Below are 15,105 nucleotides of genomic sequence, written 5' to 3' on the forward strand. Positions count from 1 at the left end.
TTCAGGAAGGTATATCGCTTGAGTTTCGGGGGGGCCACGTGGATGTCCCAAATCTCCGTCATCACCTCGCGAGGCAAACACGCGATTGTTCTGCAGTATCGCGTGTTTTCGCTAGTGATTCTGGCGGCTTCGAAGCTCGCCTCCATCTGTGCGAACCATATTTGGGGGTTCTCGGCCCAAAAGGGGGGGAAGGGGGGCACGGGCGCCCCCAAAAAGTCAAGATTTACCGTGCTTTGGTTGCGGTCGCTGTTCTCCGCGTTTTCCTCCATGTTGTTCTGCACATTGTTCTCCCCGCCTGCTTCGGCGGCGCCGTTGTCTGCTTCACCGTCGGACATCGTGTTTCCAAGATTGTCGGGAAGAATAGGGGGGATGGGGGTGCGCGCTGTCTATCACGTCGGGGTCACCACTGTGGGTCTCGGGGGAACAGGGTAGTTCCTCCCCCACGAGTTAGGACCGAATGGTCGAAATGACAGCTCCACTGCCGTAACCATGGCGACCGGTGTTGCCACCCTCTTCTATGGGGTCGCCACAAGATCATTTCAGTTGTACTATATGCCTACATTTCTATAATCGAACTTATACAACTATTTGATTTTTATGCTAAACCTTCATCGAAAATTGCACTTACAAATCAATGGAAATTATCATTTTGATAATTGGTAGTTATCATTTTGAGTTCAATTCAAACGGTCTGGTGATTATTCACTGAAATCTCGATCACGGAACATGTGGCACCCAAAAACTCTATCATTCGAAAGATACCCACGCGAAATATTGTACTAACGAGAACTCGAGTGCCAGATATTCCGTATTCGCGATTTTTGTAGCAGCGATTGTTGTTCGCGCGATCGCAATAAACGTCTGTTCATACCTATCCAGCACGACCCGTACCCTGCAGGTGTCCTGCAAGTGCGGATAGTATTCTTTGGTACATTATATGGACGTATTCATACTCCATTCGCGCATTCGCATTTACGCATTCATGCGCGTCCATATAGAATGTACTAAAGAATACTGTCCGTACTTGCAGGATTCGAGTTGTGCTGGATAGGTATGAACAGACCTTAATTCGTTTACCTATTCAAACACATGCTATCCAGCAGGTTCATGTCTAAACTGCATATGTGCAAAGCTCACGGTGCACCGAGCAACCAATTTTAGGAGGCAGCCAAATCGTTGCTTATTTAAATATTTTTTATAAAACAATACATCTCAATGAAGACATGAATTTCAACTTTCAAAAAAATTTCACCGAAGGACCGACATTTTATTTATAAATTATTCAAAGAAATGAGACTTTTTGATATTTAAGGAAAATTATATTTTTCCGCCAGTACGTTTGTCTCATCTTAAGCAGCTCCGATTTGCATGGTAGTTTGACTATACGATTTTTGTAAAGTTAACGTGGAGAGGGAGGCAAAACAAGGTTGCATACGGGCGGCCAAGCTCTCTATATCCAGCTTTATTTTGTGATTGGTAGAAGAGAGAAGTTTCACTATCGCGAAAACCTTAAATGATTAGTTATATTTATTAGTCTTCCATATTGATCATATTTACATTGCATACACAATATATTACAGTTGTTAGATAATGTACAGTTTCTATTGACGATAGTCAGGTAGTAGTGAGCGAGAATACCATTAAGGGTACAAAAGATACTAAGTAATATTGAAAGGTTCATATTTCTTATCTATGAAATTCAAACGTGGGACTAATTGTGTATCCTCTATTTAAAAAAAATTGTCAGCACTGTTAATTATTAGTCGCAACAAATGTTGGTAGCACTATCGGCGACTGTCAGAGTGACAGTTCAGTGACACGCTTTATCATTATATTTTGACTAGTTAGTCTTTCGACTATCCTTATATTTTGACTTTTCATATACTAGGTTACATTGGTGGGTTTCATTTGCCTCATTCAAATTATAAAAAAAATTTCATTTCAACTTTCATCTTCATATATCTGTTATATGTATGTACATACATATGTAACTACATTCAGTTGATTTGCATTATAAAATTATTAAATTAGTTCATTTCTAGGCAATATGACAACTCCCGATAGAGAATTGTGTATCGCGGAAGAAGATGAGCTTACTCTACCAAGAGCGAGCATAAACAAAATGATCAAAGAATTGGTGCCCTCCGTTCGAGTTGCTAACGAATCAAGAGAATTAATTTTAAATTGCTGCACAGAATTCATACACCTTTTAAGCTCTGAAGCCAATGAAGTTTGTAACCAAAGCAATAAGAAGACCATCAACGCCGATCACATTTTAGTTGGTCAGCTTATGTCAAAACACTATAACTATATATACACATGTACATAACGATGTTTAAATTTTTCCTGTCTCAGCCCTTGATAGGTTAGGGTTCTGCGATTACACAGTGGATGCAGAAGCCGTTGTAAGAGACTGTAAAGCAGTCGCTGCCAAAAGACGACGTCAGAGCACGCGTCTCGAAAATTTGGGAATACCTGAAGAAGAACTGTTACGTCAACAGCAGGAATTATTCGCTAAAGTGAGATTTATTCTGTTCCAATTCATTACTGTTGATACAATGTGATATTTTTTTCTTATATCATAACTGTCTAATAGGCACGTGAGGAACAAGCCATAGCAGAGCAACAGCAAATGCTTCAAATCCAAGAAATGGTCGGTCAACCACAACTCTCTGGAATGCCAGTACCTACACCAACACCGGCTAATGATATAGACAGTGACGATGATTACTCTTAAAACTCATTTGTATAATATAATATGAATGTCTTTAATATTTCTGAAATAAATAAGTATTTGTGTATAATTTCTTGATTGATTTCTTCACATCATAAAAAATTGTAATTGTGTTCAATGTATGTAGTAGGCTGAAATATAATTAACCCAAAGGAATTCAAAGACTATTGTATATTTGGTGAAATCAAATAATTTTGTTTAACATAAACAAGTAACAATATAATTATTGCTGAATAAATCTGTTACAAATAAAAAAGTAGTCATTTTACAACGGCTCAACACAGATACTGAACACATACATATTCAAAAGTATATAAATCACTATTATAAAATCTATTCAGTATATTATACAATTGTTTAATTGCCTAGGAAACGTTTTTAAATTTCCATTTATGATAAAAATGCATATTCACTACATCGATAAATTTGGTCTTCCGACGATGTATGCAAACTGTTTCCTGTATGTATACGTTAATTCTTCCATATTTGATATCGCGACTAAAACTTAAATGAAAAACGAAATCAAAACATATTAAGATATCGATAAAATTTTATTATCAATAAAACTCAAAATAATCTAGTATAACTAATCAATTTCACAACATAATGGTTGGGATGTATATGCATAATACAATTTATAATATTGTAAACCATAAAAAAGTAAGCTGTCTTACGAAAGAGTATTTTATATTCAAAGTCCAAAAGTACATGTGTATGTATTTAAATTACATGAAGTAAAAAATTACACTAATTAAATACATGTACATATGCAAAGCAATTAAAATTTTATATATTATGTAATTAAAAATGTTTCATCCACACAAACAAATGCAATACTTAAAATTAGCACTAAATGAGGTTTTCACAATTGCTTGCTACCTTGCAGCACACCACTCATACTTTAAACGAGACAGCATGAGTAAAAAAATAAATATTATACTGCATAGTACACACTCTAATAGCTATAATTTCCATTGTGTGTTTTGGGATAAATATAGCAGCTTTTCGGTTAAAAATAAATTAAAAAATAGAATGCGAATGATGCAAAATAAATAATCTTATATCGACTATTATTTTTACAAATATAAATTCTATTTTATACACAAAAAGAAATTCAAAAATTTATTTCATAATATGCATGGCGATAACTCTAATAGCTGTTTATTACAATGCGTTTCAAAACCATAAAACGTATTATACTAATTAAAAAACATGTTACACAAATACAACGATAAAACACATTTAATTATTGATTAGAGACTAGTTCATTTAATTATTAAGAAAAATAAATTCCACATTGTGATGGACCACAGCTCTAAGAAACATAAAAATTTGAATGCACTGTATGATTGAAAATAATTGCTTTCCAAAAAGACTTTTGAATCTTATGTAATATACATAAAACTTGATATTCGGATTAATAAAAATTTCATAAGTACAAACATTCATGAGTCGAGGATCTATATAGCATATACGCAATAAAAATAGTAAGTTTACATTTGAAATTATTGTATTTCTTTCTCAAATAACCGTTATTTGTAGATAGAGAAATATATAATAATAAAAATTATACGTTTAATGATTATATCTAATTCTATGCAACCAAAATTTTAAGTACCAAGCGAACTTAACTGATAAAGATAAAGAAGGTTTTATCTCTGTAAATGATAGTAAAATTGTGGATAATATATTAAATGTTTTATAAGTATTTGTTGTGAAAATATGTAGCTTAATATATATAGAATAAATAATATGAAATTCAAAGCTGCCGACATTAAAAACTCCTATAAAAACTAATCACATATAAAATAGTAAAAAAAAATTGATTGATTTATATCGATAGCTACCGAGCATTCCTAATCTCAAGGGACAATAAATACATTTAGCAAAGTTGTGACAACATAATAGAGTATTTTAAAACAAAAACAGTAATATATTTTTAATCATATTTGATAGTTTTTGTGCCAAATTGCCGGTGTTACAGTCGAATGCCTTCATCGGTCATGAGTATTGTTATTATTAATTTATATACATATAAAAGATAATATATCATTACAAAATCATAGGACAAGATATATTCGACATATACATATTTATCACTAATTCAACCCTGGTAACCTATAAAATACATACATAATATATGTCTACACATAAATGCCTAGACTTACATATTATGAGCTAAAGTTATTAATGACATAATAGCACTTTTACATCCAAGTATCATTCATCGATTATAATTTAACCATTATTAAAATGTAACTCAATATATATTATAAGTTAGCCGAAGTCAAAATCAGTAACATATTGTATGTACATAAGTGTAAATAAATGCCAAATGTCTTTTTTTTTATATATGTATATATCTTTCGTCAATTGGCTTTGTAAAAATTGACGGCATTCATATATTTCTTTTCCTTTAATGTTTCACGTGTCACTTTTATCTAAATATTGGCATTTTTTTTTTTTATTTAAACGATAAAAAATATTTTACACATTTTCGTTCAATTTGAACTGGTTCATTAAATTCATTGCCGGATGATTTTTATATCACTAAGCAAATGTTTGATGATATAATACATAAAGTGGCAATGCTAGCAGCACACAACAGAGAGCGGGCGAGCAAGAGCGAAGGAAACGGTGTTGTCATTTGGATGACAGCGGCCAGCGCAGATTGCGAACAATGCTGCGGCCGCAGCCTCCGGGTCATTGAGCTTTCAACGGTACCAGCTTGCGTGAACGGGCGCGTGCCTCTTGACGACTGCTGGTATATTCGAACCACAAAACGTTAGGAATCAAAGTAGTATCTCGAAGCAGCAACAATTCCGATATTTTCCTACAAATCGACAGTAATCAGTACTATGCAAATTAAAATTACATATTTTCATCATAATCTATTGTTTTAAGGGGGACCACTAGTGTGACATTTTTAAAAAATCTTTTTTTTGCATATTTCGATAGTCTATACCTTTAAAAATAACATACTAAAATTTCAAGTGCATGTCTCGAATAGCTTTTGAGTTACAGCGAAATATACGCGGTATATTGGCGATGGTGATAGTGTCACATACAAAGGATCGTTGGATTTGAATCCATATGATGTTCCAATACAAAAACTTGAGTGCTATCTACGTACATGTAAAGAAAAGAATGGGATCACGATGCCGTAGTTTGAAGAACGTTGATAAGACCTTAGGAGGAAAAAGCAAGGATACATAAAAAATAACAATCAAATTAATTAATAAACTCCAATGGTCTCAAAACTATAGAATTATCCAATTATTTTGCTACGTCAATATTCAATGACGGTTATTCTTCTATTTTAAAAATGTTCAATGCGATGGGAATAATAGTTGGACCTGCAGCAAACGATTATGCCGCTGACAATAGCAGATCATAGTCAACAGGCTACTTCGAAAGAGGGCCGATCAGCTCAAAGAAAAACTTCATCAGCCCAACAGCTGTCTTTCTAAGAGGAAGGTGCATTGTATGGCATATTAGCAGTAGGTATGATATTTCTTGATTTATAACCACGAAATCAGTAACTTACACTTTAAACGCGTTTTTCTCGAAACTACAAATTTGCTGCAGTTATAACTCAAGAATGAATCATCCGATCGATTTGATTTTTATATATGTTTCTCCGTGCCATGAACCTCCAGCTTTCCGATTGAATAAAAAATTTAATTTTGGCTGGCCAAAAATCAACAAATTTATGCGCGAATCGAACAAATTTCAATTTTTTTTTTTGATCGAGGTTCATGGTACGGGAAATATCTTCTAGTTTAATACACTTTTTGAATTTTTTGATTTCAGGCACTGTGAAGGTCGCTATCACTGCAGCAGTGGGGGTACTTTTTTTTTGGAGCCTTGGGAGATTACGTATAACTCGCTGAATTTTCAATTTTTTTGTCTAAAAACTTTTATTATGTATTTAGTATATATCTATAAATATATCTATAAAACGATAAAACATTCCATCCAGTAGTTTTTTTTATTTTAATTCCCAAAAATCACCTTTTTATGGTGCGGTCACACTAGTGGTCCCCCTTAATTTGATTATTTTTACAGTATGATGATTAACACTTACCAACAGACAATTTGAGGAAACAATGGCGTCAATATACAATGAGTTAATGCAAACCAAAGTGTTGCTGATAAAAATCCGACGGCAGCTCCGACGGCAACTTGCCTAACGCTATGATACAACAAATATACACGACCTATAGATACAGCTACTGCACTTCCTACAACTCCACTTATTACGCTAGCTAACCATACCCGAGACAAAATTGAATTATTATTAATGTGATGCAGCCTGAAATAGAGAAAATAATTTATTTAAATTGTACCGAGTATAAAAAATAATTTTAAATTAAGTTATGTTGAAAGATTCATACCTAATGAATATAAAATAAATAATGTATGTTGTGAAAAACCACATAAACTGAGAATGCGATGATGGCATTCCATATTCACTGTATAGTCCTTCTCTGGCCGCTGGTCTTTCTTCCTTAATGATATGTTTTAAAATCATATTGAAAGCTTCATTTACAAGTGTTCCTATGAAGAATGTTATCTGAAAGAAAATAATATTTATAATTGTGTAAAAATTGATCTTTATTATTTAAAGACGGAAGTTCATTATCTTACGGTGTGTAAATCTCTTCTAAATAATATCAACGCTATAAATCCTGCGCCGATTCCAAATGGAGTTAAGCTTATAATGGCAAAAAGTTTGCCAATAAAATCTCCTGCAACAGCAAAAAATACGAAACGTGAAGTATGATCGTGTATTGAAACATTATTACAAACTTTTTCTAGTAATTGGCAACAAATAATTAGGTCAAAAAAGGCCAACAGCAAAAGACGTCAATATTAATGATTCATTCAAGCTGAAATAGAGTTCATTGATATTGTTATCGGCAAACATGATAAATCAAAAGTGTTTATCTTAGAGCTGACAAAATGTTTTTCTTATCGATGAAACAAATGTAAACCTAAGTTTCACGCGTGCATTAATCAGAACCGATTATTTCATACAATTCTGCACACACTTGATCATCACCATCATTATTTATAGCCATTCGCCATTCACTCGTTTGTTTTGCGCAACTCTCATCCATCTCACCTCACACATTTTTCAAATTATATCCTCCTTACGGCTTTCCTTTCACCCTATTAGATTCGCTTGGGTACTATTCCAGCACTTCCTCTGTCCATTCTTCTAGCTACATGACCCACCAATTGCCATTTCAATCCCTCCACTATATCCACTACCCTTGTCATACTTCTCTCACATATTCCGTTTCATATCTCTCCTCGTTGATATATTATAAAAGTACATAATTTTACGAGAAAAACAACAAACATTTGATATGGGTAGATTAATAGGCACATAATTGTACCAACAATGAGAAAATGAAACTAAAACTAAGATACATTTTTCAAATTCTTCCGTACAGCCTTCCTTTCATCCTTTTACATTCTTTCGGGTACTATTCCAGCACTTCTAGCTACGTGACCCACCAATTGCCATTACTCTCTCCACTATATACCAAGTATTCCATTTCGTACGTAAACGACAACATACATAAAGTAATTTTTTTTTTAATATATTATATTGTGAAAGTTGGATGTGAGTTCAAATTATACAAATAGAAATTGAATTCACACTACATTCTGAAGTGGGACATTACATTTAAGGTAACCAAACGAGGCTAGTAACAAATATATATATGTACATATTTGTTACTAGCCTCTTTCTATTGGATTTCTAAATAATTCTAGTTGGAAGGAAATTTTCAGCTTGGCGGGCTTTCAACAGAAAATACGTCAGCACTCAAAAGGTTAATGTATCCACCGAACATTATTTATATAATTTCGAAATGTGATTTATTTTATTAATAATCTCCGGGAGAGACCTGGGTCTGAGGTAGCAACCGTATATAAGACAGACTTGAATACATTGTAGGTAGCTAGAAAAAAAATTGAAAAAGCCACATCGGCAAACCGTAAAGCGATATCTCGATGTCGGAATGAATTAATATCTAGCATCACATTGAACGGAGCTTATCAACGGAATAATATATGAAAAGTGCGGAATTATGAGAACATCGGAAGCAGCTCGATATCCACAAATAGCTTGAGAAGAATCTACATATCTTGGTTGAATGTTCAAAAGAGTGGTGTATGTATGTATGCGAATGCAGAGGTCGTAGAGCAAGCAAGCAGTGGATGTGAATGCACCTTTGGGATATTCGACGAGGGTGAGAGCCAGTGGGGCCCAGTCGCCGGATCGCGGCTCCATGTCCCCCTCACGTGCCATTGCGCCCCCTCCTTCACCCCCTATCCCTTACCCCTAAGCCCTTTTCCCCTCGCCCTTGTGTGGCACACAAACAAACAAGACAGAGAGAACACGAGGCGCGCGATTGTCGTTCCATCTACTGGCCGAGACCCCTCTACTCTACACGTAGTCACTAGTCACTAGTCACTAGTCACTAGCCGCTAGTTGCTAGTCATTTGTTGCTAGTGACTAGCCACTAGTCAGTGATCTCGACTCTGCTGCCGTGTCGCAGAGTGCGTACGAACACGAGTACGAATACGAACACACTGTCTCTCGCTCTCTCGTTCCCTCACCCACTCCTACTAACTCCCACCCAGCCGATAAGTCATAAACACGTCTTTTGAAAAATAGCTATTTCAATGAAACGCATGTTTTACGTTCGGAATAACATGTTCTTGATGCTAAATTTGCATATTTTATTTTATTTTATTATTTATTTTTATTTTACATATATACCAGGAAGGCCTTACAGGTAAATCCCAATGCGCCTTCCTGGCCAATTACAAATACAAATGCAGCATTTTTTTATTATAAGTCGTTGAATTGCGAGACACTGAAAAAACTCGCAAATTAACGAGACATCTATGAATTGTACATACATTTTTATTGTACATCCATCAAATTTCAAATAGTGGTGACATAGTAGGTAGGAAGGATTTTTAGCCAATTTTTTTTTTCCGGGAACCGTTTCAACAATGAAATCAGAGAAAATTGGCAAACTCTGATAGGAAACGATCAACCTGGAGTCACAAATCCAGGTCTGAACAACAGCATACTCTGAAAAATTCATTTTCATTCAGGGATAGAACCCGGCACCTTCTTGACGGTAAGCAGAAGCTTAACGTCCGAGCTATGCTGCTGGCTTTATCGATTGGCTCGACCGTTTGCCGAATTGTCGCAATATTTATTTATTTTTACATATATACGGCATTAAGCCAGCACTTTGGCTTAATGATAGCGTATATATTTAGCACCACTGAGGTCGAAGGTTCGTGTCCTCGTCAAACTGCTGGTTAGGTTTGGGGGTTTTGTAACTCCAAATCGATCGTTTCTCTATCAGAGTTTGCCAATTTTATCTGATCATTGTTGAAACGGTTCCTGAAAATTGGTATTAGATCATTTCCTGTTGTCACAAAATCTGTTTGTATAATTTGTAAAGATTATGCACAGTAATCTGAAATCTATAGATATCTCTATATTTTATATATCTCGATATCTCTATAATTTCGTGTTTATTATATGTATAAAAATTGTAATAATAATTGTACACAAAAATCTAAAAATAATCCATAGATGTCTCTATGATTATTATTTGTGTACTGATTAATTGTTATATGCTATGTATTCTTATTGTATATGTATTATTGTATTTCTGACCGTTATCGTACACTCGTCTCATTGGAGCGATCTGTAATGACGAGTGTATATTGATTGTAGCAATAAAATAAAATACCAGGAAGGCCTTACAGGTAAACCACAATGCGCCTTCCCGGCCAATTACAATTCAGCATTTTTATATAAATCACTGAATTACGAGACACTGTAAAACTCGTAAATCAATGAGACATCTATTAATTTGTACACAAACTTATTTATTGTACATTAATTAATAACAAATTATAGGTGACATATCGTATCGGAGGGATTTTTAGCCAATTTTTTTCCGGGAACTGTTTCAACAATGAAATCAGAGAAAATTGGCAAACTCTGATAGGAAACGATCAACCTGAAGTCACAAATCCAGGTCTAACCAACAGCATACTCTGAAAAATTCATTTTCATTCGAGGCCCGGTCCCAAGGATCGAACCCGCCGCCTCTCAACGCTAAGCAGAAGCTTAACGACCGAGCTATGCTGCTGGCTTAAATATGAATATGTGTAGGTAAGTGCGCGCTCTTCGCATGGTGGAAAGGGAAGTTATCTGCTTTGGATTCATTTGAATTTTCATTCCGATAAATCTGAAACGGTTCGGTGATTATTCCGCAAAAGGCGATCTAAAATTTCGATCACGGAACATCTGGCACCCAAGAATTCCATGATGCGAAAGCTACACACGCAAAATATTGTACTAACGAAAACTCGAGTGCCAGATATTACATATTAGCGATTTTTGTGGCAACGATTGTCTTGCGTGCGATCGCAATTTGCACAATAATCCATTTTGTACATTTTGTTTGATAGTACATATATCGATATAACTAATTTGTTGTGGTCAAGAACATTGAAAATAAAAAAAATCACGAAATATTTAAAAAAAAAAAATTCAATTTTAACGAAAGATAGATCTCAATATATTCATAATATCAATAACAATAAATATAGGTGAGTCTGTAAGGATATGGGTTCTAGATCTAACGGGTAAAAAAAAGGAATTCTAGAACGAGATTCCCTATAACATAAGATTTAATAATCTTCCTTTTGGAAAATTATTTAAATCCTGATTGTGAATTTCGTATTGGGATTGTGAACTTCACCCCACATAATCTTTAACGAATAATGATTTAGGTTACGAAATCGAGAAATTAAAATTTCTTGATTTTTGAAAAAGTTGATTTTCTCAGAACAAGAAATCTAAATTTCTAGATTCTAGATTTCAACCACTACGCCGACGATATAATGTGACGATAGTTTGCGTGCATAACTCTCGATGGATGGAATTTTCGGGTGACAGATTTCCAGTGATAAAGATTTTAGTGACGTGTGCTAGAGCACTTTATGCGGAATAATCACCGAACCCATACGAAATCTAAATTTCCGATAACTATATCGTGTGCTAGCTTTTCCCCTATCAGTATCTGAAGAAATAAAATTTAGTTAGAATGTGACAGTTGTAAGCAGTGGTATGCCCAAATATTAGACTGTTGAGGTTTAAGTGACAGGAGCGCCAGTCGTCTCACCGTTGTCTGGTGTCTGGTGTCTGCTCTCTTCGCCATGGTTTTCTACTATACAAGCAACGTGGTCGCTCCACCAGCTATTATTTACATGGGAATCGATAAATACGAAAGTATGTATCATTTCAATTCCAAATCATAAATAATTTACCTTTAAAATAAATAATAACATTATACAAATATAATACACTTAATTTTTTTTATTAATACTTGTCATATTCATAGATGATGATTTGATCAAATGGGGGTGGCCTGAAGACGTTTGGTTTCATGTTGATAAAATATCATCGGCTCACGTCTACCTGAGACTGGAGCAGGTAAAAAAAACATTTCACGCATTGTCGTATTAGATTTAGCACTCCTTATCTTTCCTTCGTCGATAAAATAGATTGATTAATTTAATCGTAAGCTTACAATCCGATGTAATTTGATAACCATACATATAAACCTGTTTTTGCAGGGTCAGTCGATAGACGATATTCCAACGTCTGTATTAGAAGACGCCTGTCAATTGGTGAAGGCCAATTCGATAAATGGAAATAAAATGAATGATGTTGATATTTTGTATACAATGTGGGATAACTTAAAGAAAACGCCAGGAATGGAAGTATGTATATTTTAATTTAATATGCAAGAATTTTTTTTATTCGAATGATTTATTATGCAATTTTTTTAGGTTGGGCAAGTGTCTTTCATAAAAGAAAAGGAAGTTAAGAAGATGCGAGTTGCAAAGAGAAACAATGAAATTGTGAATCGTTTAAATAAGACAAAACGAGAAGAAAAACCCGATCTTAGAGCTGAAAGAGAAAAGCGGGATAGACTTGAAAGGGAAGATAAAAAACAAATTTTAAGAGTTCAAAAAGAAAAAGAGAAAGAAGAGGAAAAGAAGAAAAAAGATGAAGCCGAACTTAGAAACTATAGTACATTAATGAAACCAGAAAATATGAAAACGAACTACGATTCTGGAAATGATTCTGACGATTTTATGTGACATGATTACATCAAATATTTGTCATTCATTTGAAGATCTGTTAATTTTTACTCTAAATTCTCGTATTTTTTATTGTTCGCATATAACCAAATAAATATTAATTATATTAAGACTTAATTCGTATAATGCTTCAGTATTAACAAGAAAACTACAAATATCAAGATTATTCTTAAAATTTATATAAATCGACGTACATATATACATTTTGAAAATCATAGTTTTTTTACAAATTGAACATCATTCTTCAATAAGATTTATATTCACGGATAATAACGATTTATTCACCCAATTTGGATAATTTTTGTCGGGATACAGTTCACTCATGAAATTCTTTACAAAACTAACAAAGGTATCGTTAATTATGTGTTCTCGCATAGTTCTCATTAACCGCAACTAAAATGAATAATACATATATATATAAATAAACTAAATATTTGAAGGGATTTTGTTCATCAAAATATATATTTAAATTTAAACCTGATAAGCTATGTTGTGTACAGATAATAGATGACAAGAAACGGTCTCCACTGTAGCAATCGAATGCAAATACGCCCGTGTATGTCGTTTGCAAGTCGAACACGTACAGTTTTCGTCGATTGGCCCGAAGTCATTTGCAAATTTCTTATTTTTCAAAACAATCTGTCCAGTGTTTACGAGCGCACAGCCAAATCTCTGTAATTTATATTGCTGTTAGAAGTTATTTGTATATGTAAACTTGAAATTTAGAATAAATCTTCTACATACGGCAGTTCTAGTGGGAAAAACGCAATCAAACATGTCAACTCCAAGAGCCACACAAACAACAAGATCCACAGCTAAACCTACGCCCATAAGATACCTCGGTTTATTACTAGGTAATATTCCTGTGCTCAATCGGACCATTGGCCAAAAATCGTCCTTAGCTTCACCACCACTATAAGTGCAAAAGATTTATTTGTATTACATCTCATACGATTAAAGGCACAAAACATACTGCACACACCTCAATCCACCAATAGCAAATCCATTGACATATTTTTTCACATGTTCTCTAGCACTTTGTTCTCTTAGTTCTGGATTTAATAATCCTTGTATAATAGGAAATACGTTTTGTTCGTCAGGTTTTTGATGAGCAGAAATACACCTATCAAGCCAGCGGGACGTTCTCTCTGTAGCTTCTTTGATACGAGCAGTATCATTGTGAGTCGTTTGTACAACATCATCTAACTGCATTATTATATCGGCACCTATAAAATAAACCTTGATAAGAAATCAAAACTATGAAAAAGTTGATCAAAAAAAAAAAAAAAATTATTACCAATGCAATTTTGGATTTCTATCGAATGTTCTGGCGTTAACATAATTTCACTATCATTATAGGGCGATTTAAATTTCACACCTTCTTCGGTGATCGTAGCGAGCTTTAGTAACGAGACCATTTGAAAACCACCAGAATCAGTCAACAATGCGCGTTTCCATCCCATAAATTTGTGAAGTCCACCCGCTTTAGATATCACCCCCACACCGGGTCTATTTCCTAAATGGTAGGTATTTGCTAATATTATTTGACAATCTAAATTTTCTAACTGATCAGGCAGTAAACCTTTCATTGTGCCCTAAAATTAAAACGGGATTAAATACACAACTACATGATAATTTAAGTGTATCGTGACTCGTAATATGACCTACCTGTGTACCGACAGGCATAAATACAGGCGTTTCCACAGCACAATGTGGAAGTTGCATTAAGCCGGTTCTCGCCCTAGTTTGACTACATTGTGCTATGACTTTATACGTAAGAGGACGTGATTGCGACATTTTTTTGAAATTAGCGAAATCGGCAATTACACTACAAATCTGTAAACAATTAATTTAGAAATGTTTACACATTCATGAAGCACCAACACGTGCGCCACAACTGTCAAACGTTCCCGTGACAGCTACTGTGGCAAAAGTTTTGGTCGTAATACATCGATGATCGAACAAACAAATCGACTTTTTTACACCAGTTAGTTAGTTACGGTAATTATACTATTACGCACATTGCGACTGCCCAAAAGACAATTTTTGCCATGAAAATCGTGAATACGAAATATTTGGCACTCAAGTTCTCGTTAGCAGGATAGTTATAGTTACCCAGTATCTCTGCGCTGCAAACGATTGCAAAC

General features: G+C 34.3%; 4 protein-coding genes across 7 annotated transcripts; 2 read left to right on the forward strand and 2 right to left on the reverse strand.

Moving 5' to 3' along the window:
• Positions 1-1,751: 1,751 nt before the first annotated feature.
• On the forward strand, positions 1,752-3,228 carry NC2beta (negative cofactor 2beta). Of its 4 annotated transcripts, none has more exons than XM_077435868.1 (4): positions 1,752-1,897; positions 2,032-2,282; positions 2,356-2,519; positions 2,597-3,228. In XM_077435868.1, the coding sequence occupies exons 2-4, from the start codon at positions 2,048-2,050 to the stop codon at positions 2,735-2,737; spliced, it is 540 nt and encodes a 179-aa protein (XP_077291994.1). In that variant the 5' UTR covers positions 1,752-1,897; positions 2,032-2,047; the 3' UTR covers positions 2,738-3,228. The 4 variants fall into 4 exon arrangements, with proteins under 4 accessions (XP_077291994.1, XP_077291993.1, XP_077291995.1 ...); XM_077435867.1 differs by having other exon boundaries at positions 1,763-1,897; positions 2,043-2,282; XM_077435869.1 differs by having other exon boundaries at positions 1,787-1,971; positions 2,043-2,282.
• A 40-nt stretch (positions 3,229-3,268) lies between these two features.
• On the reverse strand, positions 3,269-9,381 carry LOC143915298 (dolichyldiphosphatase 1-like). Its single transcript, XM_077435866.1, has 5 exons — positions 8,981-9,381; positions 7,385-7,485; positions 7,132-7,310; positions 6,822-7,049; positions 3,269-5,567 (listed from the first exon to the last, which is right to left on the reverse strand). The coding sequence occupies exons 1-5, from the start codon at positions 9,057-9,059 to the stop codon at positions 5,438-5,440; spliced, it is 717 nt and encodes a 238-aa protein (XP_077291992.1). The 5' UTR covers positions 9,060-9,381; the 3' UTR covers positions 3,269-5,437.
• A 1,686-nt stretch (positions 9,382-11,067) lies between these two features.
• On the forward strand, positions 11,068-13,096 carry LOC143915434 (coiled-coil domain-containing protein 25). Its single transcript, XM_077436088.1, has 4 exons — positions 11,068-12,080; positions 12,193-12,284; positions 12,428-12,574; positions 12,644-13,096. Exons 1-4 carry the CDS (start codon positions 12,008-12,010, stop codon positions 12,956-12,958), a joined length of 627 nt encoding a protein of 208 aa, XP_077292214.1. The 5' UTR covers positions 11,068-12,007; the 3' UTR covers positions 12,959-13,096.
• Positions 13,034-14,924, reverse strand: Tgt (tRNA-guanine transglycosylase). Its single transcript, XM_077436079.1, has 6 exons — positions 14,627-14,924; positions 14,256-14,553; positions 13,941-14,184; positions 13,703-13,871; positions 13,436-13,630; positions 13,034-13,351 (listed from the first exon to the last, which is right to left on the reverse strand). The coding sequence occupies exons 1-6, from the start codon at positions 14,753-14,755 to the stop codon at positions 13,196-13,198; spliced, it is 1,191 nt and encodes a 396-aa protein (XP_077292205.1). The 5' UTR covers positions 14,756-14,924; the 3' UTR covers positions 13,034-13,195.
• Between the last annotated feature and the right edge of the window lie 181 nt (positions 14,925-15,105).

This window comes from Arctopsyche grandis, chromosome 8 (genome assembly GCF_051622035.1).
Source record: "Arctopsyche grandis isolate Sample6627 chromosome 8, ASM5162203v2, whole genome shotgun sequence".
Taxonomy (NCBI): Eukaryota; Metazoa; Arthropoda; class Insecta; order Trichoptera; family Hydropsychidae; genus Arctopsyche; species Arctopsyche grandis.

Excerpts from the sequence above, each read along its gene's own strand:
- NC2beta (XM_077435868.1), top strand. The coding sequence starts at position 2,048 with ATGACAACTCCCGATAGAGAATTGTGTATCGCGGAAGAAGATGAGCTT. Across the intron at positions 2,283-2,355 it reads CGCCGATCACATTTTAGTTG|CCCTTGATAGGTTAGGGTTC; the intron begins GTCAGCTTATGT and ends TTCCTGTCTCAG. Across the intron at positions 2,520-2,596 it reads AGCAGGAATTATTCGCTAAA|GCACGTGAGGAACAAGCCAT; the intron begins GTGAGATTTATT and ends ACTGTCTAATAG.
- LOC143915434 (XM_077436088.1), top strand. The coding sequence starts at position 12,008 with ATGGTTTTCTACTATACAAGCAACGTGGTCGCTCCACCAGCTATTATT. Across the intron at positions 12,081-12,192 it reads GGGAATCGATAAATACGAAA|ATGATGATTTGATCAAATGG; the intron begins GTATGTATCATT and ends TCATATTCATAG. Across the intron at positions 12,575-12,643 it reads AGAAAACGCCAGGAATGGAA|GTTGGGCAAGTGTCTTTCAT; the intron begins GTATGTATATTT and ends CAATTTTTTTAG.
- LOC143915298 (XM_077435866.1), bottom strand. The coding sequence starts at position 9,059 with ATGGCACGTGAGGGGGACATGGAGCCGCGATCCGGCGACTGGGCCCCA. Across the intron at positions 7,050-7,131 it reads ATTTATTTTATATTCATTAG|GCTGCATCACATTAATAATA; the intron begins GTATGAATCTTT and ends TCTCTATTTCAG. Across the intron at positions 5,568-6,821 it reads TTTCCTCAAATTGTCTGTTG|GAAAATATCGGAATTGTTGC; the intron begins GTAAGTGTTAAT and ends GTCGATTTGTAG.
- Tgt (XM_077436079.1), bottom strand. The coding sequence starts at position 14,755 with ATGTCGCAATCACGTCCTCTTACGTATAAAGTCATAGCACAATGTAGT. Across the intron at positions 14,185-14,255 it reads AGAAATCCAAAATTGCATTG|GTGCCGATATAATAATGCAG; the intron begins GTAATAATTTTT and ends TTTATTTTATAG. Across the intron at positions 13,631-13,702 it reads TTTTTCCCACTAGAACTGCC|AGATTTGGCTGTGCGCTCGT; the intron begins GTATGTAGAAGA and ends TATAAATTACAG.